Here is a 21,732-nt window from a genome sequence, read left to right as displayed (position 1 = left end):
CTGCTGCTCCTAAAGCTACCCACTCCCCCGACTTCTGTGGATTTGTTTCCTTGATGTTTAGCATAGTTTTGTAAGTGAGGAAGGTACCCCTAAACACGTAGTGTTGTTGCCCGTTCCGAACTTACTGCTAATGGACCCACACTTGATGTGTTGTGTGTGTCTGTCTTCTTTCATTTCTTTTGTGGTAACCTTCTTAGGCTCTGTCCCTGTTGCATGTGTCAGTAGTGAGTGGAGGAACGTTCTGCTGTATGAATTTATCTCCCTTTGTTTCTCCATTCTCCTGTGGGTAGACATTTGGTCTGTTTCCAGTTTGGGGGTTACTGTGAGTATTGCTGCTGTGAACATTCTAGTATGTCCCTTGGTAAACAAACACACTCCTTTCTGTCAGGTTGGGTTGTGGAATTGCTGGGTCATGGGGTGTGGGCACGTATTGAGTTTTAATTTTTACTGCCAAGCAGTTTTCCGTAGTGGTTGAACCATGTTATACTTCCACCACCGTTCATCTGTATCTTTGTCAACACTTGGCACTGTCAGTTTTTAAAATTTCAGCCATCCTGGTGGATGGTAACTTGTATTTCCTCCTAAATAATGAGATTGTGTGCGTTCCTTGGTAGCGTGGGTGTCCTCTCTTGTGAAGTGGCCTTGCTCTTTTCACCTTGTCTCCCAGGGGGCTCACCTCAAGCCTACAAGCTGCCGCTCGGGCCCAGGCCCTCGGCCGACTTGGGCCCGGACACTCAAGGAAGCAGCGCGTGGGGATGGGGCCGTGCAGGCCCTCCCTGCCGTGGGGTGTCCTGCCTCTGGGCCGGGGCGGCCAGGGCAGGCCCCTGCGTGCTGACACCTGGCTTCCAGAGGCTGTTCTCTGTTGTCCCGCCTGGGCAGCCTCCGCCAGCAGCTCCCTGGGGAGCAGGCCATCCTCTTGGCGTCCGTGCCTGGTATTTCATCACCCCAGGACTGCGTCATAGACACCTCAGCGGAGGCGCCACCCTCAGCGGGAGGACGGGGCGGGATCCAGCCGGGGTGCAGGGGATCTTCCAGTTCCTCCCCCTGCCCTTGCCCAAGCTGCCGAAATGAGAATGTAGAAAGTGGCCCCGGGGTGCTGAGCAGTGGGGAGACCCGAGGTAAATGGCTTCCACTCTCCGAGCTTCTGCCTTCCCCTGGGCATGGTCACTGCCCCTCCGGTGGGGCGGTTGGGATCATTCAGGAGGGACCCCACGAGGGCACCGGCACCCCACTTGCTCAAGGCCACCCGGCTGGCAGTGGCTCGCGGACTCTGCGACCCTGACCACTGTTGGCCACACCTGGCTGCTTTTGCTTCTCTCTGATCACGGCAGCTGCGTGTTTGAGTGCTCACCCACGTGTTCGCGTGTTCCCCAGGGGCTGGGCCAGGCAGTAGGCCGAGCCTCTGCACGCAGCGGGTGCTTCAGCGCTGCTGACTACCCCAAGACACGCAGAATCACGGACGTGAAGTTGCCGGGCTGGGGATGGGAGGGGAGTGTCGAGATTGGACGCCAGGTCCCCCCGGTCCTGTCCTTCCATGTCCACCCTTCCTTGGGACTTGGGTTCTCCATCCCGGTTCTTTGGAACTTCCCGAACTGAGCTGGTACTGGGGAAAGCGCGGTGTTCGCCCCCGTGTCAGGGGACAACGTCTCGAACTTCCCACCACCCCCTCACGCCGGGCCCTAAGTGTTCTTCCTGCCCACCTCTCCTGGCTCCTTGGCCACACCAGCCCCTTGGCAGTTCTTCACGCTCTACAAGTACTTCCTGACTCAGAGGCTTTGCACTTGCTCTTCCCTGCCCAAAATTCTTTTACCTACATGGCAGCGTGGCTCCCTCCCTCCTCACATGTCCCCCCTACCACAGAGCTAACATAGCACCCCACATTCCCCGCCACCCTTTCTCCTGCTTGACTTTGCTTCTCAGTGCCTCTTCACCACCTGACATTGTTACACGCATACTTGTGTGTTGTCTGCCGCCTCCACCAGGGTGGGAGCTTCACGAAGGCAGGGGCCATGTCTTGTCTTCCTGATGATTCATCTCTGGTATCCCTCTGGTTGTCTGGAGCTTAGGACACGCTCAGAGGAGATTGGTGGCATGAATAGACTCTGGAAATGTTTCTATGGCTCTGTCTGGTCCTGGGCTGGGGAGACTTGGGTTCTTTCATTATGTACTCAGCAGATATCCAGATGCTGTGCTGGTCCACTAGATTAGCACTTAATAGGTGTCGGAAGAATTGGCTGAGGAGGTGCGCAGAGAGTACCCAGGCAGCCTCTGAGGTCAGGAAGGCTTCCTGGAGGAGGCTTTGGTTCAGCTGAGACCTCCAGGAGGAGGGAGAACCCACAGAAGGTACAGGTACAGGGAATGGAGGCCAGAGGGATGGGCCTGAGAGATAGAAGCCTGGTGGGGGGGGGGGCTGGAGACGGAGGTAGTACCAGGTATAGTTATTGTCACGGTTATTAGGTTTTATAGAGAGCTTTCTAGGTGACCCTAAGCTCGTGGCGGAAAGGACTTTGTTTTGTGTCTGAGCACACTGGGGGGCCCGGGAAGGGTTTTTAACCTGGAGGAACGGGGCCAGATTTAGATGGAGTCTAAGGGTTGAAAGCAGAGACTCAGAGCCCAGGGAGAAGGCCAGGGCAGTTGGGAGAGGAGTCAGGGCGCGGGTGGACGGACAGTGGGGGCCGCTGGGCTGAGCAGGGGCAGGGGGCAGCTGGAGTGAAGGTCAGCAGAAGCCGGGTCCTGAAGGGCCTTGAATCCCAAGCGAGGGAGCTTGGCTCTTTCCCGAGGTCAGCGGGAAGCCACGAAAGGCTTTTGAGTGGGGGAAGGACAGGGTCAGGTTTAAGGGGTCTGGCTGGTGAACGGGGACAGATTGGAGGGAGCAATAAGGGAGTGGGTGGGGAGTCTAGGGAGGGGGTGCGGGAGCCCTCAAGGGAGAGGACAGCACTGGACCTGAGCCAGTGAGCCAGGCCATCCCCAGGGCGGGAGGTGGGGCAGGGGGCGGGGCAGGTGCAGAGACTGGTCACGTTAGAGGTGGAAGGCAGGCTGGTGGGATCGTCAGGCTCTCCCGTCCTGGGTGGTCCGTCCGTCCGTCCATCCATCTGTGGAACGGGAGCCCCTCGGGGCTGGTCCCGCCTACTGCAGGAGGGAGCCCCTGTGCTGCTCCTGGCCCTGCCTTTGCGGCTCAGTCCAGAACGTGATCTCTCACCCCACTGTTTACTTCCCTGTCACTGTCCGTCTTGTCTCTCCTTTCGCTTCCTCCCACTTACCTCCCTTCCCTGCCCGGGTCTGGGCGGCCTGCCACCGTCACATGCCAGGCAGTAGTGCGGCCAGCCCCCCAGCTCCCCTGGGCCATGAGAGAAAGCCGATGCCCACGGTGTCCCTAGAGCCAGCTGCCACTTCTCTGGGGGCCGCTGTAGCTCCTGACCTGCTGTCCGCAAATAACCCCGGGCTGGGCAAGGCGAAAGGCGCCTTGGGCTCCGTGGCCCCTTTCCAGGCCTGTGGCTCCAGGTAGGGGCCCAGTGGGCGGCTGCCTCCCGCCCTCCTCCCTTCCACCCTGGGAACCTGAGACGAAGCAGCGGCCTCGGCGTCTGTCAGTCTGTAGGCTGCTGGTCCCTGAGGACGGAAGTGGAGGTCTTGGGGAAGGGACCAGGGCCTTGGTTGAGCCCCCGGGACCGGCTCCTAAGCCCCAGACAAGTGCATTCGCAGTAGGTTGCTGTCTTGTTCAAGATCCCGAGCGTCGGAGACTTGTCTTTCCTCAGTCATCTGGTGGGGGCAAAGAGGGGCTGAGGCTGAGGGAGTGACACAGGGTGGCTTGGCGCAGGGGCTTGGGGGCACTTGGTTTGCTGAGGGTGGTAGGTTGGAAGGAGGGGAGGGGGCGGAGAGAGTGTGTGCGCGCGTGTGTCCGTGTGTCGGGGTGGGGGGCCGGCAGGCAGATGCTGGTGGCTCTGAGCACTCCCTCAGGTGCCCAGGGCTGTCTGATTCATCCCAGGTCACCGCAGTGTGGGGGCCTGGGAATGACCCGGGGTGGAGGCCAGTCTGGGGTGAAGGTGGGTGGAGAAGCTGCCTCCGCTCAGCAAGGCCTGCCTAGGCCGGGGAGCTCTGTTCCCTCCAGAGTAAGGCTCCGAGGGCAGGGTCAGGCCCCCTCCCCGCCCCCAGTTGGAGTCCCTGAGGACGAGGCCACATCTTCCTCCTCAGACTGGGCCAAGTGGGCAGGGCTCCCTATCCCCACCGCCTCCACCCTACACAGTGCAGGCAGAGCTGCTGGAGGGGCCGGCCGGCCGGGCTGTCGTGAGGCCAGGGGCTGTGGTGAGTCCCCCTCGAGTTCTCATGAGCTCCTCTCTTGTCTTGCAGACTGTGCTCTGTCCACCGTGCCTCCTGCATGTCCTGCTGCCCTGAGCTGTCCTAAGCTAGGTGACAGCGGGTCACGCTGCCACCATGAATGAGGTGTCTGTCATCAAAGAAGGCTGGCTCCACAAGCGTGGTAAGGGGCTGCTTTTGTCCACTGGATTGCGTCTCTCCCCTCCTGCCTTGGCTTTGCTCCTGGCACCTGGTGCCCAGGGAGGCAGAGGTACAGGGTCTTTGCAGCCCGAGGAGCCAGGGTGCTGAGCCCTACCTGCCTGCCCCAGGCCAGTAGCTCCTTACAAGCCCGTTTCATGGACTTCTTCAGCAGCAGCCTGGGGATGCTCCTGGGCATCATCCAGCATGAGCTCCCGGGCCAGGTCTCGAGTCTGCCTCTGCATTCGTGGTCTCAGTCATAGCCCCATTTTATAGATGAAGAAACTGAGGCTCGGGGAGGGGAAGTCACTTAACTGAAGTAACACAGTGAGGGAGTACTCAACATTCATTCATTCCGCAAATACTCACTGAGTATGTGTGGTGTGCCAGGCCGTCCGGGCTCCCAGGCTCCTGGGACGTGTGGTGCCCTCATGGAGTTCACATTCTAGTGGGGGCTGGGGACAGCGAACAGAGAAGCAGACGTACGATGTCAGGTGGTGAGGAGTGCTGTTGTGAGTAGTAGGGACTCTGAGGACGAGCCTCTCTGAGGAGGGGACAGTGATGGAGGCCCGGGGGGAGAGCGGAGGCGAGGAGGTGAGCCACACACAGAGCTGGGCAAGGCTGTCCCAGGGAATGGGACAGCAGGGATGAAGGCGGGAGCGCGCCTGGTTGAGTTGGCCAGGCTGGCTGGAGCGGAGAGAGCAAGGGCAAGCCGGATGTGGCATCCAGCCGTGCTGGGCCCTGGAGGCCACGGGAAGGACCTTGGCTTTAATTAACCCTTCAGGCGGTCTGAGCCCAGGGCGCCCGGAGCTAGGGCATGGCCTTGTCTGCTTGTACGGGTGGGCAGCTGAGGCCTGGAGAAATGAAGTCATTGACAGTGAAGAGCCTAACAGCCTATACTGTTCGAGCCCAGGCCTTCTGGCCCCAGAAGCGTGGTGCCCACCGGCTTGGCGGGGGGGCAGCTGTCCAGGCACTGTGGGGTGGAGGCCGACTGTCCCGGCTTCTGTGGACCTTCTTCTAGGGCGGGAGGGGGCCAAACCTGGTGGTAGCCGCTCTCCGTACGCGTCCATTCAGTCAGTAGACGTGGACTGAGCAGCTACTGTGGTCCAGGCGCTGGCGACTCGGCAGTGAACCAGATAGGCGGAAGTCCGCTTCTCACGTTGGCGTCTTACATTTAGTGGGGAGGGTGGGCGGCACCCAAGGGGACCAGTGCGTGCAGTGGTGGTAAGGGGCATGGAGAAAAATCAAGCAACGTGAGAAGGGATGTGGGAGGAAGCAGGGGGAGCTGTCATAAACAGGTGGTTAGGGAGGGCTCACTGAGAAGGGGCATTTGATAACGACCTGCAGGAGTGCAGGGAGTGAGCCCCATGGCTAACTGGGGCAGGAGAGCGCAGGTGAAGGGGCCAGCCATGAGTCCGGAGGGGGAGTGGGCCGGACGTGTTTGAAGAGACAAGGAGGCCGATGTAGGGCCAGCCCCGTGGGAATCAGGAGAAGTGCCCACCCATCGTGCCCTGTCCTGGTCTGCAGACACAGAGCAGTGATGAGGGACGGAGGTGATCCCCAGGGCCAGGCCTCTGCCATCAGACTGGGCAGGGGAGACCTGTTTCCTTCCCACTGCCCTTTGCAGGCAGGGGTGGTATTTGAGGCACCTTGACCCTACCTGCTCAGGGTGGGCTGTGAGTTTGGGGCTGTCGGTGGAGCTTTCTGAACTTTGGCAGATGTCACAGTTCTAACCCTGGCTCTGCCACTTCCTTTTGGTGACTCTGAGCAAGCCCTGTCGCCTCTCTGAGCCTTGGTTTCACATCTGTAAAATGCGTTAACAGTGTAGGCCTGTGACCTCAGGTCTCCGAGGGCAGGGATTTTATCTGGCTATTTACTATGGTATCCCCAGGGCCTAGGAAAGTTCCTGGCATGCAATAGGTGCTCAGTAACTGATTGCTGACTGAATGATTGGGATTGTGTGGGGGTGGTATGCGGGTGCTAGGGTGTTGCCGGGGTCTCAGCTCCTGAGTGTCCCCAGGCTGGCGGCTCGCTGGGCTGGGCTGTGAGGAGCTCTGGAGGCGGCCAGAGAGCTGTTGCCGGGGCGGGAGCTTGGGTCTGGTTTAGGGCCACTGACGGCATTAAATGGGTCTCAGCCCCTCTTACACCTTCAGCACCTCCATTCATGCTGCAGGGGCCCAGATGAGCTGCTGGGATGGCCTAGCCAGGACATACCCACCTTGGGTTTGCACCCTATACACACAGAAGCACGGTGCTCCTGGGCCTCCTGTTGCCCGCCATTCTTTTTTTTTTTTCTTAAAGTAAGCTCTAGGCCCAATGTGGGGCTTAAACTCACGACCCCGAGATCGAGAGTCGTATGCTCTACTGACAGAACCAGCCAAGCGCCCTCCCGTGGCCCACCATTCTGAGCAGAGGTGGGCAAGGGCAGGTGGGCACCGGTGCCATCTCACCCCACCTCTGGTGGTTAAAGTAGTAGAGCCCCAGTTTACCGTGTGCCTGTTCGGTTCCAGGCACAGGGCTCTGCTCCAGGCGAGCCCAGTTTTGTTGCGTTCCCCATAGCTACCCTGGGAGGCAGGCGCCATCTTATGGGCAAGGAAGCTGAGGCTCAGCGGGAAGACTGACTTACCCCAAGATTCAGCAAAGACTTACCCTCTGCCTCCTGAACCAGCTCTCTCAAGGCCTGGCCTACAGGCTGCCTCTTGCTAAGCAGGGTCTGCTCAAGGAACAGGCCAGGCAAGAGCACAACTCTTGGAGTCCCTCATGCCCTGTGCTGGTCCCCTTCCTGACATGGCCTCAGCACACCCTCTGCCGGTCCCCACCAGGCCAGCCCCCGTCTGCCAGTTTTGAGGCAGGCAGTGTAGTGGTCAGGAGTGGGGGCTCTGGATGGAGCAAACCTGAGTTCCGATCCCACCTCTCCAGTTAACCCCCATGAGCCTCGGGCAAGTAATGGAGCCTCTGGGCTTCAGTGTTCTTGTCTGTAAAATGGGATTGTTGTGAGGATGTTTTTCCTTTCCTCCTAGGTTTCTTTTTTTTTTCTTTTTTCCTTATTACCAATATATAAACCACCACAGGTGAGTGCCTGGATCATAAACTCACTCTAAAACCACCATCCAGATCAAGATGTAGGACAAGACAGTCCCCAGAAGACCTCTGCCCTTCCCAAACAGGAACACTTTCCTAACTGATAGTAGCCTTAGGTGTGTTTTTCTGGGTTGGTTGGTTTGTTTGTTTTGCTCTTAAAAATGGAGGTAAAATTGGGGCACCTGGGTGGCTCAGTCGGTTAGGCATCTGCTTTCAGCTCAGGTCATGATCCCAGGGTCCTGGGATCGAGCCCCACGTCGGGCTCCCTGCTCAGCAGGGAGTCTGCTTATCCCTCTGTACTCTTTCCCTCTGTTCTCTCTCTCGCTGTCTCAAATAAATAAGTAAAATCTTTAAAATAAATAAGTAAACAAAATCTTTAAATAAATAAACAAAATCTTTAAAATAAATAAAATGGAGGTAAAATGGGGGCACCTGGGTGACTCAGTTAGGGGTCTGCCTTCAGCTCAGGTCATGATCCCAGGGTCCTGGGATCGAGCCCCATGGCAGGCTCCCTGCTCAGCGGGGAGTCTCCTTCTCCCTCTCCCTCTGCCCCCCTCCCAGCTCGTGCTCACTCACTCTATCTCAAATAAATAAAACTTAAAAAAAAAATTAATGGAGGTAAAAGTTGCATAACATGAAATTTACCATTTTAAAGTGTGCAATTCAGTAGCCTTTAGTACATTCACAATGTGGCGTAACCACCACCTCTGTCTAGTTCCAAAACAGTTTCATCTCCCTAAAAGAAACCCTGTACTTACTAAGCAGTCACTCTCCATTCCCCCCTCCTCCCAGCCCCGGCGGCCTCTGGTTTGTTTTGATTTGTTTTCTGTCTCTAAGGATTGACTTATTATGGACATTTCATACAAATGAATCATACAATAGGTGGCCTTTTGTGTCTGGCTCCCTTTCACTTACCATAATGTCTTTGAGGTTCATCCATATCGTACCTTGGATCAGCATTTCTTTTCTTCTTACGGCCAAACAACATTCCATTGCATGAGAATACCACATTTTGTTTGTCCATACATCAGTGGTGAACATTTGGGTTATTTCTACCTTTTGGCTATTGTGAATAGAGCTGCTACAAACATTTGTGTACAAGCATTTGAGTACTTGTTTTCAGTTCTTTTGGATACAGACCTAGGAGTGGAATTGCTGGATCATATGTTCTGTATTTATAATCGGTATTTATATAGGTTAAATAAATTGGGTCACATATTCTATAATTATAATTTAATGCATTCTGTGTGATTTGATAATACACATATTTATGTTTTTATGTTATCAGGGTTGTATATTCTGTATTTATAATCTATAGTGTATTCTATATTTAAAATTTTTGAGAAGCACCAGACTTTTCCATAGGGCTGTAGCATTTCACATTCCCACCAGCCATGTACAAGGGTTTCACTTTCTCCCACATCCTCACCAGCACTTGTTCTGTTTCTTTTCTTTTCTTTCTCTTTTATTATTATTATTTTTTAATTTTTTTAGAAGGGGGAGGGACAGAGGGAGAGGGAGAGAGAGAATTTTAAATAGGCTCCACGCCCAGCATGGAGCCGGTTGCAGGGCTCCATCTCACAACCTGAGATGATGACTTGAGCTGAAATCAAGAGTCAGACGTGGGGCGCCTGGGTGGCTCAGGTCATGATCCTAGGGTCCTGGGATCGAGCCCTGAGTTGGGCTCCCTGCTCAGCCGGGGAGCCTGCTTCTCCTCTCCCTCTGCTGCTTCCCTTGCTTGTGTGCTCTCTGTCAAATAAGTAAAGAAAATCTTCAAAAAAAAGAAAAAAGTCAGATGCTTAAATGATTGAGCCACCCACGCGCCCCTTTTTTTCTCTCTCTTTTAAATTAAGTCCTCCTAGTTGGTATGAGGTGGTAGCTCATCATGGTTTTGACTTGCATTTTCCTAATGACTAATGATGTTGAGCATTTTTTCATGTGCTTGATGGCCAATTTTATATCTTTAGAGAAATGCCTATTTGAGCCCTTTGCCCGTTTTTTAATTGGGCTATTTATCTTTTTGTTGTTGAGTTGTAAGAACTCTTTATATATTCTGGATACTAGACCCTTATCAGAGCTATGATTTGCAGATATTTTTGCCCATTCTGGTTGTCTTTTTATCTTCTTGATAATGTCCTTTGCACATAAGTTATTTTTAATGATCTACTTTATTTTTTTCTTTTGTTGCTTGTAATGTTGGTGTCATATCTAAGAATCCATTGCCAAATCCAGGGTTATGAAGGCTCACCCCATGTAGTCTTCTAAGAGTTCACCATTTTAGCTCTTATATTTAAGTAGATCCACGTTGAGTTAACTTTTATATATGGTATATGGTGTGAGGCTGGAGTCCAGCTCTGTTCTTTTGCATGTGGATGTCCTGTTGTTCCACCATTTGTTGAATAGACTATTGTTTCCCCACAGGATGGTCTTAGCACTCTTGCTGAAAATTGATTGATCATATGTGTGAGTTTATTTTTTGACTCCCAGTTCTATTCCATTGGTCTATCTGTCTATCCTTAGACCATGCTGATTTGATTACTTAGCTTTGTAGTAAGTTTTGAAATCGGGAAGTATAAAGATTGACTTTTCTATTTCTGCAAAAAGAGTTGTTGGAATTTCAATAGGTGCCATGCCATGTTGAATCTGTAGATTGCTTTGGGGAGTGTCGCCGTCTTAACATATGAAGCCTTCTAATCCATGCACATAGGACATTTTTTTTTTTAAGATTTTATTTATTTGACACAGAGAGGGAGCACAAGCAGGGGTGGAGTGGCAGGCAGAGGGAGAGGGAGAAGCAGGCTCCCTGCTGAGCAGGGAGCCCGATGTGGGGCTCGATCCCAGGACTCTGGGATCATGACCCGAGCCGAAGGCAGATGCTCAACCATCTGAGCCACCCAGGCGCCCCACATAGGACATCTTTGCATTTGTTTAGGGCTTTAATTTATTTCAGCAGTGTTTTGTAGTTTTTAGTGTGTACATCTTTTGCCTCCTTGTACTATTGTAAATGGAATTTTTTTTAAATTCCCTTTTTGGATTGTTCATTGCTAACATATAGAAACAACAGCTGGTTTTTGTGTGTTAATCTTGCCACATCTATTAGCTCTTATCATTACTTTGTGGATTCTTTGTGATTTCTGCAAGTAAAGTTCGTTTTACTTACTCCTTTTCAAGTTTAGTGCCTCTTATCTCTTTCTTTTTCTTTTTCTCTGGCTAGAACTTCCAGTGCAGTATTTGGTGAAAGCAGTAGATATCTTGGTTTTTTCCCTGATGTTAATGAGAAAGTTTTCAGTCTTTTATCATTGAATGATATTACCTGTGGATTTTTCATAGATGCGCTTTATCATGTGGAGGAAATTCTCTTCTATTCCTAGCTTGCTGAGTATTTTTTTATCAAGAAAGCGTGTTGGGTTTTGTCAAATATTTTTCTGTCGCAGTCGAAATGATCATGTGGTTCCCCCCTCCTTTGTTCTATTAATGTGTATTGCATTGATTGATTTTCATATATTGAACCACCTTTGCATTCCTGGGATAAAACCTGCTTGGTCATGTCTGTATAATCCTTTGTGCTGTTGGATTTGGGATTTTGCTGGGTTTTGAACTTTATATCGACATTGGAAAGAATTGAATAAGTTAAGTCCTAAAAGATACTTAGGGTAGCACCTGACACAGTATACACTAGAGTGTTACCTAATCATTGTCATCAGTTAATGGATACCTCCCTGTGAGAGGAGACAAAGACTCAGAGAAGTCAAGTGACTTATTGGAGGCCACACAGCACACCCAGCTCAGAGCCCACCCTACAGTCCTGCTTCCTGTGTGCCATGGGGGTCGGGTGCCTGGCACAGTCTTGTTTTACTTGCTTGCACGCTGGACTGATGATAACAAGCGTTTACTGAGTGCCTGTGGTGTGTTGGGCCCTAAACTGGATGTCTTATGGTGGCCATCTCATGTTCTTTTAACAGCTTGAGCTAGAATTCACACACCATACAATTCAGGAATTTAAAGTATACAGAGTAGCTTTTAGTGTAGTCAGAGTTGTAGACCCCTCACCGCAGTCAATTTTAGAGCATTTTCACTCCCCTGGAAAGGACCCTGCCCTCCCCCTGGGCCATTCCCCTCTGACCTCCCCCCACACTTCCCCCTCCCAGTCCTAGGCAGCCCCTAATCTGCTTTTCACCTATAGATTTGCCTACTCTGGACATTTTATACACATGGAATCATAATTTGTGGTCCCAAGCTTTTTTCACTTAGCATAGGTTATGGTTCGTCCATGTTGTATGTAGTGTGTAGTAATAACTTCTTCACAGGACTGAGTAATATTCTATGGATATGACATGTTCTGTCTCTCTGTTCATTAGCTGATGGACTTTCGAGTTTCCCCTTTTTACAATTATGAATAATAATTGCTGTGGACATTTACACACAAGTTTTTCTGGAGGTAATGTTTCACCATCTTAATTTAATCCTCAGCGGCCCTCTGAGGAGTGGGTCCTTGCCGTGTGGGCGTGTGTACACGGGGTGCCTGGATATTCATGGTTCGAACAAATGGAAGCAATCAAGGGGCACCCAGAGGGCGCAGCAGCAGTTATACCATGCCTGGCACAGTGTTTTGACATTTGATCCACCTGCACGGCTGTCCTGGTGAATACCAGCCCAGGGGATTTGGCCTTACAGGGCCACAGGGCATGTGTGTTTGGAAGCCTGGGCCTCCCCTGGGAGCGGGCCACGCGCTGGCAAGGACGGCCAGGATGGCTTGCTGCTGGCCACACGCGGAGGCAGCTGGTGCCCTGGGGCACTGCAGCAGGCGCCTTCCTGCCAGGCCTGACCTCTGGATCACTGGGGCCCAGCCCAGCGCCCGGCCTGGCCCAGCCTGCGTCAGCAGGGGCTGCCTGGAGGTTCTCTCTAGGAGAGGCACTCTCCTCCCCGCCCTCTCATCGGCCCTCCTCCCACCCGGGTGCCCTCTGTGGGGTGCTGTGACACAGGGCTGCCTACCCTGACCTCTCTCCCTCCCCGCTGCCTTGGCTCAGGTGAATACATCAAGACCTGGAGGCCCCGGTACTTCCTGTTGAAGAGTGACGGCTCCTTCATTGGATACAAGGAGCGGCCTGACGTCCCTGACCAGACCCTGCCCCCCCTGAACAACTTCTCTGTCGCAGGTGCGTCTCGGGGCACACCAGGCCAGAGGTCAGGTGCTCGGGGAACCACCGCTGGTGGGTCCAGGGGGCACCCGGGGGTTGGCCTTTCTTGGGTGTGGGCCTGTCCAGGGCCTGCTTGCCCTCGGATCCATTTCCCACCCTTCCCGCCTGCCCCACCTTTGTGTCAGCTGGGCCTGGGGTGGGAGGGCTGAACTGGTGGCCAGTGGGGAGCCAGGCATTTCCCCAGCCCCCCGCCCCAGGCAGCACCACCTCTGCGGTTCTAAATCTGCCAACCAGGCGCCGTGGTTCCGGTTGGTGTCAGGCACCTGCCATCCTGCCTGCGCTCTGGTAACAGTCCACTTCTGTCCCTCTGACGTTAGCTAGAGACAGCGTGGCCTCCCGCTCATCTGATCACAGGGCTAACTTCACATCCTCTGTCCCCTCTGTGGTACCGCAAGTGGTGCCTTCCAGCTGGACTCTGGCCAGTGAAAGCTTGGCAGGCCCAAATCCCTGACCACTGAGCTGTCACCGTCTGGTGGTCTGTCCCCCTCCCCAACATACACTGGACCTTGAGCCCCATAGAGACAAGGCCAGGGCCGACTCGGTCACTAACGTATCTCTACACCATCTGGCATGCAGGAGGTGGCTCAGGGAGTGTGGGCTGCAGGGCAGCAGGGCTGTCCCCTCACTCTCCCGGCTCTGTCCCCTCTTTCTGTCTGCAGAATGCCAGCTGATGAAGACCGAGAGACCACGGCCCAACACCTTTGTCATACGCTGCCTGCAGTGGACCACGGTCATCGAGAGGACCTTCCACGTAGACTCTCCAGATGAGAGGTGAGCTTGGGCCTCCGTGTGGCCGCCCTTTGAGGGTGGCCCAGCCTAGCGTGAGGAGGAGGTCCACAGATGGACAGAGTCCCCTTGGGCCCCTGCCTAGGAGTTTCCTGTCTCAGCCCTTCTAAGAGCTAGAAAGAGCAGGGGTTCTTGGTCTGCAGACTTCCTTCTGTGTTCTCAGACTGGAGGGTACATTGGAATCATGGGTGGAGCTCAACAGTACAGAGCTTTGGGCCCACGTCAGGGCCTCCCACTGCCTGCAGATCTGTGGAGGGTCAGGGAGCTGCATTTTTTTTTTTTTTTAAAAGATTTTATTTATTTATTAGAGAGAAACAGCATGAGAGGGGAGAGGGTCAGAGGGAGAAGCAGGCTCCCCACTGAGCCGGGAGCCCGATGCTGGACTTGATCCCAGGACCCTGGGATCATGACCTGAGCCGGAGGCAGTTGCTTAACCAACTGAGCCACCCAGGCTCCCAGGGAGCTGCATTTTTAATGAGCATCGCCATTGATTTTGAAGCAGACGGTCCAGAGATTGAGTATTAAAAGGATCAGTTTAATCATCAGAAGAGATGATATAGATTTACCTAGTTCAAAAGTCAAACAGTGTCAGGAGGTGTCTGTCACTTCCTCCCCATTCACCCCCGCCCCCCGCTAACCGCTCTGCTGTCTTCTTGGAGAGCTTCCATGGGGGGACCGGCTCATTCAGATAGACGTTTGCACCCTGCTCCCCTGGTTGGTTCTTTTTACACAAAAGGTAGCATCGTACACAGACTTCTGAACTCTGTTTTTTCCTCAGTGTGTCTTGGGGCATCCTTCTGCTTCAGTCTCCAGAGAGCCGCCGCCTCCAGCGCACTGGCTTTGGTTTTTCTTTTAGACAGTGGCACACCTGTGTCCCCAAGTTTGCTGAGCGGGTTCTTGACGAAGGGGATCGGGGTTGTTTGTAGGCTTTGGCTCATTCCAGGTGGTGCCACGGTGAAGTACCCTGTGCTTACCTCGTTCGACGGATGTGCGGGCGAGCCTGTAAGAGGAGTTCTTAGATGCAGGATTTCTGGGTCACCAGGAATATGCATTTGTGATTTCTAAGAGTGATGTCTAAGAGTCCTCGCAGCCTTCTGTTGTCTAACATTTGGATTTTTACCAGTCTGATCAGTGGGAAGTGGCACCTTAAGGTGGTTTTCACTGACCCTTTTGTCTGTACGGGTGAGGTCGGGCATCCTCTCCTACCTTCAAGGGCCACACGAGTTTCCCTTTCTGAACTGTCTGTTCATAACCTTTGCTTATTTTTTCTGTTGGGTAGTCGGTCTTCATCTCATTTCTGAAACCCCTTTATGTACCAGGAAGCTTAGACCTTTGTAATGAGTAGCACATATCTTTTTCCCCCACTTTGTCCCTTTGCACCTCACTTTGAGAAACACTTCTTTGGCTTGTCTGGGGGTGAGGATTCAGCCGACCCTGTGGAGAACCCAGGAAAATGGCGCCGTCCCTGAGAATCTTTGGCCATGACAGAAGTATTCAGTACCTGTGGTGTCCGAGAGGGGGGCCAGGAGTCACAGGTGCCTTTTGAGCTTTTGAAACGTGAAATGTGGCTAGTGCAACTGAGAGCTGGAATTTTTATTTTTATTTAATCAATTTAAACTTAAGTAGCCGCATATGGCTGGTGGCTCCCTCTCGAACAGTGTGTATCTAGAGGATACGCAAAACAATATCATAAGATGTGTTTCCATAGTCTGTAGTGTAATTGTCATCACGTGGCCTCCCAGAGTTAGAAATATGCCTTCCCCGCCACGGGCAGCAGAGCTCCCTACCATCCCAGGCTAGCTGAGGTGTGACTCTCCTGAAAGCTGGGGACAGAAACCATGGACTGCCAGTAAAAGCAAATGGAGACCAGTAGGTACATAAGGCCTGAGTGTCGGAAGGTGTTGGGTAGGAAGGCGAAGGAGACTTCAGGAAAAGGGACCAGCATATGCATATGCAAAGGCCCGGAAGTGAGACAGGTTGTCATCTTAGGGACCACAGAGGGTTCTCCGTCACCAAAGAATCAAGGGCCAGGGGCCTTGGAAGAGGGCCAGTGGAGGCCTTGCCAGTGAGCTCAGCCAGGTCGGGGACTCCGGGTGGAGATCCCTCCAGGGCTTGGCAGGTCGTGAATCAATTGGGGTTTGTCACAGGGTCGCTCAGAGATTCAGGGGGATGGTAAACAGGAAACCCTTGATTCAGGAGTACCTGGCGCACAGTTTGCAAGCCTGGAAAAGGAGCAGTGGGGAGCTGGCAAAGCGTTTTAGTAGGCAAGAGCCCTGCTCTGCTTTCCATTTAGGTGAGATTCTGTGCTCTTCAGCATGGGGAAGAACCCCTTTACCAGGATGCTGGGGGTTGGACAGGGCCTGCCTTGCTCCTTTTCTTAGCACCTGCTGCTGCTGGAGAGGAATCTGCTGGGGCTGCTCTGAGGCCAGACCCCAGATTCCTGGCCTTAACCCTGGTGGAGGAGTGAGCTAGCGAGAGGGAGGATGCTCACTCGTGGCTGTCCTCACTGGCCTGTCCCACATAGGCCCGAGCCTGGGGGGGGGGGGGGGCACGGGGTGGGGGTGCTGTCTAGAGGCCGCAGTGGACTGCTCCCTGGGCTCCTGGGAACCTTTCCTGCCTCCCCCCAGACTCCCCACCCCTACCCCCGCCCCCTTGTTTGAGATATACAGGAAAGTGGAGAGAAGAGTCTAAGAAACGAATGTGCAGGTACCCTGCACCTAGACTCAGCGATCCAGCATCTGCCGTGCTTGCCTCATCTGGCTTTGTTTTGTGCTGAATTGTGCACTTGTGATCACACTTCGTGACACTTTGCTCCTTCATACAGCAGGCGTCTGCTAAGAATGAGGACTTTTCCTTCCTACAGAGTCGTGATGCCGTTACCACAGCTTAGGTGACTGTTCAGAGTAGATACTTACCAATCTCTGCATGTCCATGTCTACTAGAATTTCCCCAGTTGTCCTCAAAATGTTTTTCAAACCAGGATTCCTTCAAGGTACTTGTCTCTTTGGCCTTTTAACCTTGTTCAGGCCTGTCTTTTCCCCCCACAAAACATTGATTTTTTTTTTTTTCCCCCAACAAGCCGGGCTAGTTGTCTTGTGGAATGTCTCACGCTAGGGATGTGTTATTCTACTGCCTTTTGGCACTGTTTACTTTGTTCTTCTGTGCCTATGTTTCCTGTAAACTGGAAATTAGGGCTTGAGCAGGGTTGGCAAACCACGGGCTGGCCTCCTGTTTTTGCAAAGAAAGTTTTATTAGAACACGCCATGCCCATTCATTTGCAAATTACCTATGGCTGTTTTGCCCTACTATGGCAGAGTTGAATAGTTGTAACAGAGATTGTATGGTCTACAAAGCCTAAAATATTTATTTTTTGGCCCTTCCCAGGAGAAGTTTGCAGATGTTTGGTCTGAGTGGGTATACTTAATAGTGCATCGTATTATTATGACCTTTTAATGTAAATCTTACTGTGTCATTTCTCTGCTTAGAACTCTGAGTGGCTTTGCTTCCACTGGGAGTAAACTCCAGAGTTTATGCCATATTCTTTCTTTGAACATTTTACTTATTTGGGGGGTGGAGAGAGTGTGCACATGGGGGGAGGGGCAGAGAGGGAGGGACAAGCAGAGTCCGCACTGAGCATGAAGCCCGATGCAGGGCTCGATTCCACGACCCTGAGATCACGACCTGAGCTGAAATCAGTAGTCCTATGCTCAACCAACTGAGCCATCCATTTTTTTTTTTAAGTGGACTCCATGCCCAGCACCCATCATGGAGCCCAATGCGGGGCTCAAACTGAAGACCCTGAGATCAAGACCTGAGCTGAGATCAGGAGGTGGCCGCTTAACTGACTGAGCCAGCCAGGGGCCTCAGTTTATGCCATATCCTCCTAAGTGCTATGTGATCTGGTCTCCTCTCCAGATCCTTTTCTATTGCTGGTTTCCTCACTGTAGCCACACTGGTCTCTTTGCGATTCCTTAAACCTGCCAGACACACTTCCTGCCTCAGGCCGCAGCGTCGGTCCCGCTGTGTCACTCTCACAGTGGAGCTCGGGTCCTTGGCCGTGGTGGGGACAGGGGAGGAAGCAGCTGGCCCAGGCTGCCCTCATGGAATCGTGCGTGCTGGTGCCTTGTCTCTCCTCCGCCCCTCGGCCACCTGGCACCCTTTGCCTGGAGGACTGCCATAGTCTCCTGATGCTTGCTCTCCGTGCCCCCGATCTGCACCCCACCGCAGCTGCAGGTTGAAAACAGAAGTCACCCCCTGCACAGACCCTTTAGCGGCTTCCTGGGCCATTAAGGATGAAGATGTCTGTCCCTAACCCAGTGCAACATGGAGCCCGGCGTGTGCTGGGCCGGTCCTGCCTCCTGCCCTCGACCCCTCCATTCCTCTCTGTCACCACAGCCATGCGGCCACCTGCCGGGCCTTCTGCAGACACCCCAGGCTTGCCGGCTGGCTGGGCGAATTCTCACGGCAGCCCTTGGAGGTGCTTGTTCTGTGCCAGGCATTGCCCTAAGTACTTCTGTGTCTCCTGCTCATTTCGCCCTTAATGCGCACGAACCTCGTCCCCGCTCTCTGTCAGCCAGCTGAGGCACAGGAAAGTCAGATGGCCTGGCATCGCCACCAGGAAGGGACAGACCTCGGATTCACGCCAGGACGTTGGCTGCAGAGTCTGCTTTTCAGCCCGTGTGTTGTGCCCTGGTGCACAGGATGCAGACCAAGGCCTGAGAAGTGAGGTCCCTCAGGGCCCCACGGCCAGTTTGCAGTGGACTCGAACTCCGGGCCCAGCAGCCTGCTCCCAGGCTGGTCTGCACTTGGCGTAGTGCTGCCTGGGGGAGCGTGGCTCCTCCCGCTGGGCCTCCCGCGGCCCCGGAGCCCACAGGAGGGATGAGAAGGCCCCTGAAAGTACTCAGTTGACGGGAGAAGTGCTTTGAGGGCGGTAGGGACTCGCGGGTTTGTGTCCTTCAGCTTCTGCTGGCTGGCTGTGTCATTGGGCACCTGCCTGCATCTCTTCCTCAGTCTCCTCGTTTGTAGAACGAGGTGAGTAGCGGCGCCTACTTGGGAGGGTTGGGAGCAGACTGAGGTTATGGCACGTAAAGCACCCGCGCAGCTTCTGGCCGCAGTGCGCTCTGCGAGCCCATGGTGTTCCCCTTGCTCTCTGGTGGGGGAGGCCTGCTCAAAACGGTGGCCAGGACCAGAACTCCCAGCGGGCGCTTTCCTTTACTCCAAGCCTGGGCTCCACGGCGCTGTGTCCCTTATTCCCTGAGCCTTCCTGCGGGAGGGCCCTGCTTGATACCGCGGGCCTCATCTGGGAAGGAAGCTGTTACTGTCGGGGAACGGTGGCATGGTGCCAGAAGGAGCACAAGGGCCCGATGTGAGTCTCAGCTTTGTCACCTCCTGTGTGTGTGACCCCCACAAGTGACTCCACCTCTGTGTGCCTCTGTTTGCACATCAGAAATGCCCCCCTCTGTCCAGTGTTCCTGATGAGTGTGGAAGGAGCTGCTGTCTGTGGAGCCTTTATTTTTCTCCTCATGTCTCTGGAGAAACGAGGTTGGTCCCCCTGGGCGCTCTCCTTTGAGGGCTGGAAGGCACAGCAGCCGCAGCTCTGGGTGGGAGCTCCCCTCTGCCCCAGACACCATGTTGCAAATCCTTAAGGAGTACCCTGGACAGAGGCCCTTGCTTTTTCTCTGGAATTCTGTGCTGCAACCTTGTAATTTTGGTCCAGTTGGAACAGGATCGGGGGTTTGTCCGGCGGTGGGAGAGCACCAGTCACCCCTGAACAACCTCCTACACGTCTGTGGGTTCCTTGGCTCCCTGTGGTCCTGGGCAGCGTGAGCCAGGGTGGAGGGCATAGGTCCAAGGCCTCACCCAGCGTCTTGAACACCTTCTTGGAGTCAGATGCTTCCCGTGTACCATGCTCTGTACACAGCGGGTCACCTGCGCCTCAGCGTCCCTGGTCTGCCGAGGGTGGGTGAGCTTGCCCTGGGGGCAGAGTTGCTGTTTGAGCCCCAGCCCGCGAGGCTCCGGAGCTCCTGCTCCTCATCACCAGCTCTGTAGCCCAGGGAGGCCCCTTGGAACTGCTTCCAGTGCTCCCATGGTGTGGATGAACCATCGTTTATTTATCCAGGCTTCTGTCGATGGACTTTCTGTGTTCTCCCTTATAAACAGAGATGATAGATGATGGCACGCCCTGCGTCTTAGTCTGTAACTTGCTTTTCTCACGTGACAGTACCTCAGGATCTCTGTACGTGAGATATATACGTATTTTGTTCTTTTTAACGTCTCTTAGGAGATTGGTGATTTTTTTTTTTTCTTTCTTTCTTTTTTTTTTTTTTAAGTAGGCTCTGTGCCCAGTTTGGAGCCCAATGCAGGGCTTGAACTCACAGCCCTGAGATCAAGACCTAGGCTGAAAGAGTCAGATGCTTAACCAACTGAGCTACCCAGGTGCCCTGGTGATTTTTTTTTTTTTTTTTCCTCAATCCATGGTCTTCTACCTGAAGTCAGCATTTGAAAATTTCTAAGAGGACAATTATGATCTGGTAAAGCCTATCATGGGATGTGGCCCACCCGTCCCCCGTTTTTGAAAAATAAAATGTGAATGTGGGGATAGGGATTTATATTGTAACTTTTCCCAAAGAGGTCATGGGTTAAAACAAGTTGAGAAACGGCAGCCTGAGGCATTGGCTGAGAGGGAGGAGGCCCGTGCTCCTGAGCCTGCGTGTGTGCTGGGCCTTGGTGTGACGTGTCCGGGTGTGCACTGGGCCTCTGTGTGCACGCCTGGGGCCACTTGAACTTTGGCCTCCTTGCTCACTCGTTCCCCAGGCACCTCCTGAGTTCCCGCTCAGGTGCTGTGTGTACCACGGACAGAGAGACTAAATCCCTGCGCTCGTGGGCCTGACACACAAGGGTTAGGGTTATGGGGCCCCAAGACTCGGCCCCGGGAGGGTTTTGATGCGGGCGGTATTCACACATCTGTCTTAGGAAGCACGACCTCCTGGGAGCGAGGCTGCTTGTGCGCTCGGGTGTCTGGGTTCAGCAACCCATGGAACTGAGCGAGAACGGCCCTCCCCTTTGGCTCTGGACGGTCACGGGCCTTCTGTGATTCCAGCTGCCAGACTCGGAGCACCCACTCTGTTTTTCTTGAATTGTGTTTTGTTTTGTTTTGTTTTTTTCAATCTGTGCCTTGGTTTCCCCATCTGTAATGTAAAAGTTGGTTGGGAGTGCTCTGGGAGTGTATGTGATGGGGGTCGACAGTGGAATTAGACTCCTTGCCCCTGACTCCCAGTTCCCGTCCCTGGAGGCAGCCAGGGCCCCGTGTCATGCACGCCTTTCCAGAGGGGTCCGTGCTGCGGTGAGCACACGTGCCTGTGTGTACATTCCTCTTGCTTCTAACTCCAGGAGCAGGACACTCTGCCCTCTTCTGAACCTTCTTTTTTCTCTTAAGGTGTCTCAGGCCCTCCCAAGTCTGCATCTAGATCTCTCTCTTTTTTTTTTTTTTTTAAAGATTTTATTTATTTATTTGACAGAGTGAGCACAAGCTGGCAGGGGGTGGGGGGAGAAGCAGGCTTCCCACTGAGCAGGGAGCCCGATGCAGGACTCGATCCCAGGACCCTGGGATCATGACCTGAGCCGAAGGCAGAGGCTTCACCGACTGAGCCACCCAGGCGCCCTCGCATCTAGATCTTCCTCCTTTCTCTGAGCTGTGGGGCGTTCTGTGCGTAGACGCCTCACACACATTCCCTGCTCGCCTCGGCCCCCGGGGAGCTCAGCACTGTGGCCACCCTTCAGGAAATGCAAGATGCTGTCACCTGGAGGCCCACCATTATTTTCCATAATACCAAGCAAAAGCAATGCCCAATTCAATTGAGATAGGCCACTGACTGTAAGGTGCCCCCGGATCCCAGCAGTGTGAGAACATGGGGAGATGTGCGCATGGGACCGCGGGGCTGTGCAGAGTAGCTGTAGTACCCTCGGGACGTGAGGAGCTGGGGGCTGAGTGCAGCCGCCCCCAGGGTGGTCCCGGGTCCTCAGGCCACTTGCTCCCTGCGTGACCTTGGCCAGGGGCCTCCGTGCCTTGGAAGAGAGCACAGTTTCACCTGTGCTGGGGCTGGGGGTGATTCTGGAAGAAGCGTGGCTGACCATCCGGTCTCACTGAGGCTGATCGGAATTGCTGCGATATGGGAGGTTG

At 53.8% G+C, this 21,732-nt stretch overlaps 1 protein-coding gene across 5 annotated transcripts in view; it reads left to right on the top strand.

The window, feature by feature from the left end:
* The window catches only part of AKT2 (AKT serine/threonine kinase 2), a 47,740-nt gene that overhangs the window by 15,239 nt on the left and 10,769 nt on the right, over positions 1-21,732 (top strand). For 3 of the 5 annotated variants that reach the window (XM_032390484.1, XM_032390485.1, XM_032390486.1), the window contains exons 2-4: positions 4,345-4,474; positions 12,597-12,725; positions 13,427-13,538. In XM_032390484.1, coding sequence (XP_032246375.1) covers positions 4,429-4,474; positions 12,597-12,725; positions 13,427-13,538 — 287 coding nt within the window. In that variant the 5' untranslated portion in view covers positions 4,345-4,428. Of the gene's footprint in view, positions 1-2,283; positions 2,344-4,344; positions 4,475-12,596; positions 12,726-13,426; positions 13,539-21,732 lie in introns of those variants that run through there. The other 2 variants (XM_032390487.1, XM_032390489.1) reach the window with 2 other exon arrangements.

Source organism: Phoca vitulina, unplaced genomic scaffold (assembly GCF_004348235.1).
Source record: "Phoca vitulina isolate PV1807 unplaced genomic scaffold, GSC_HSeal_1.0 scaffold58, whole genome shotgun sequence".
Taxonomy (NCBI): Eukaryota; Metazoa; Chordata; class Mammalia; order Carnivora; family Phocidae; genus Phoca; species Phoca vitulina.
The sequence above is the reverse complement of the archived record's forward strand: the minus strand, read 5'-3'. Positions and strand labels throughout refer to the sequence as shown.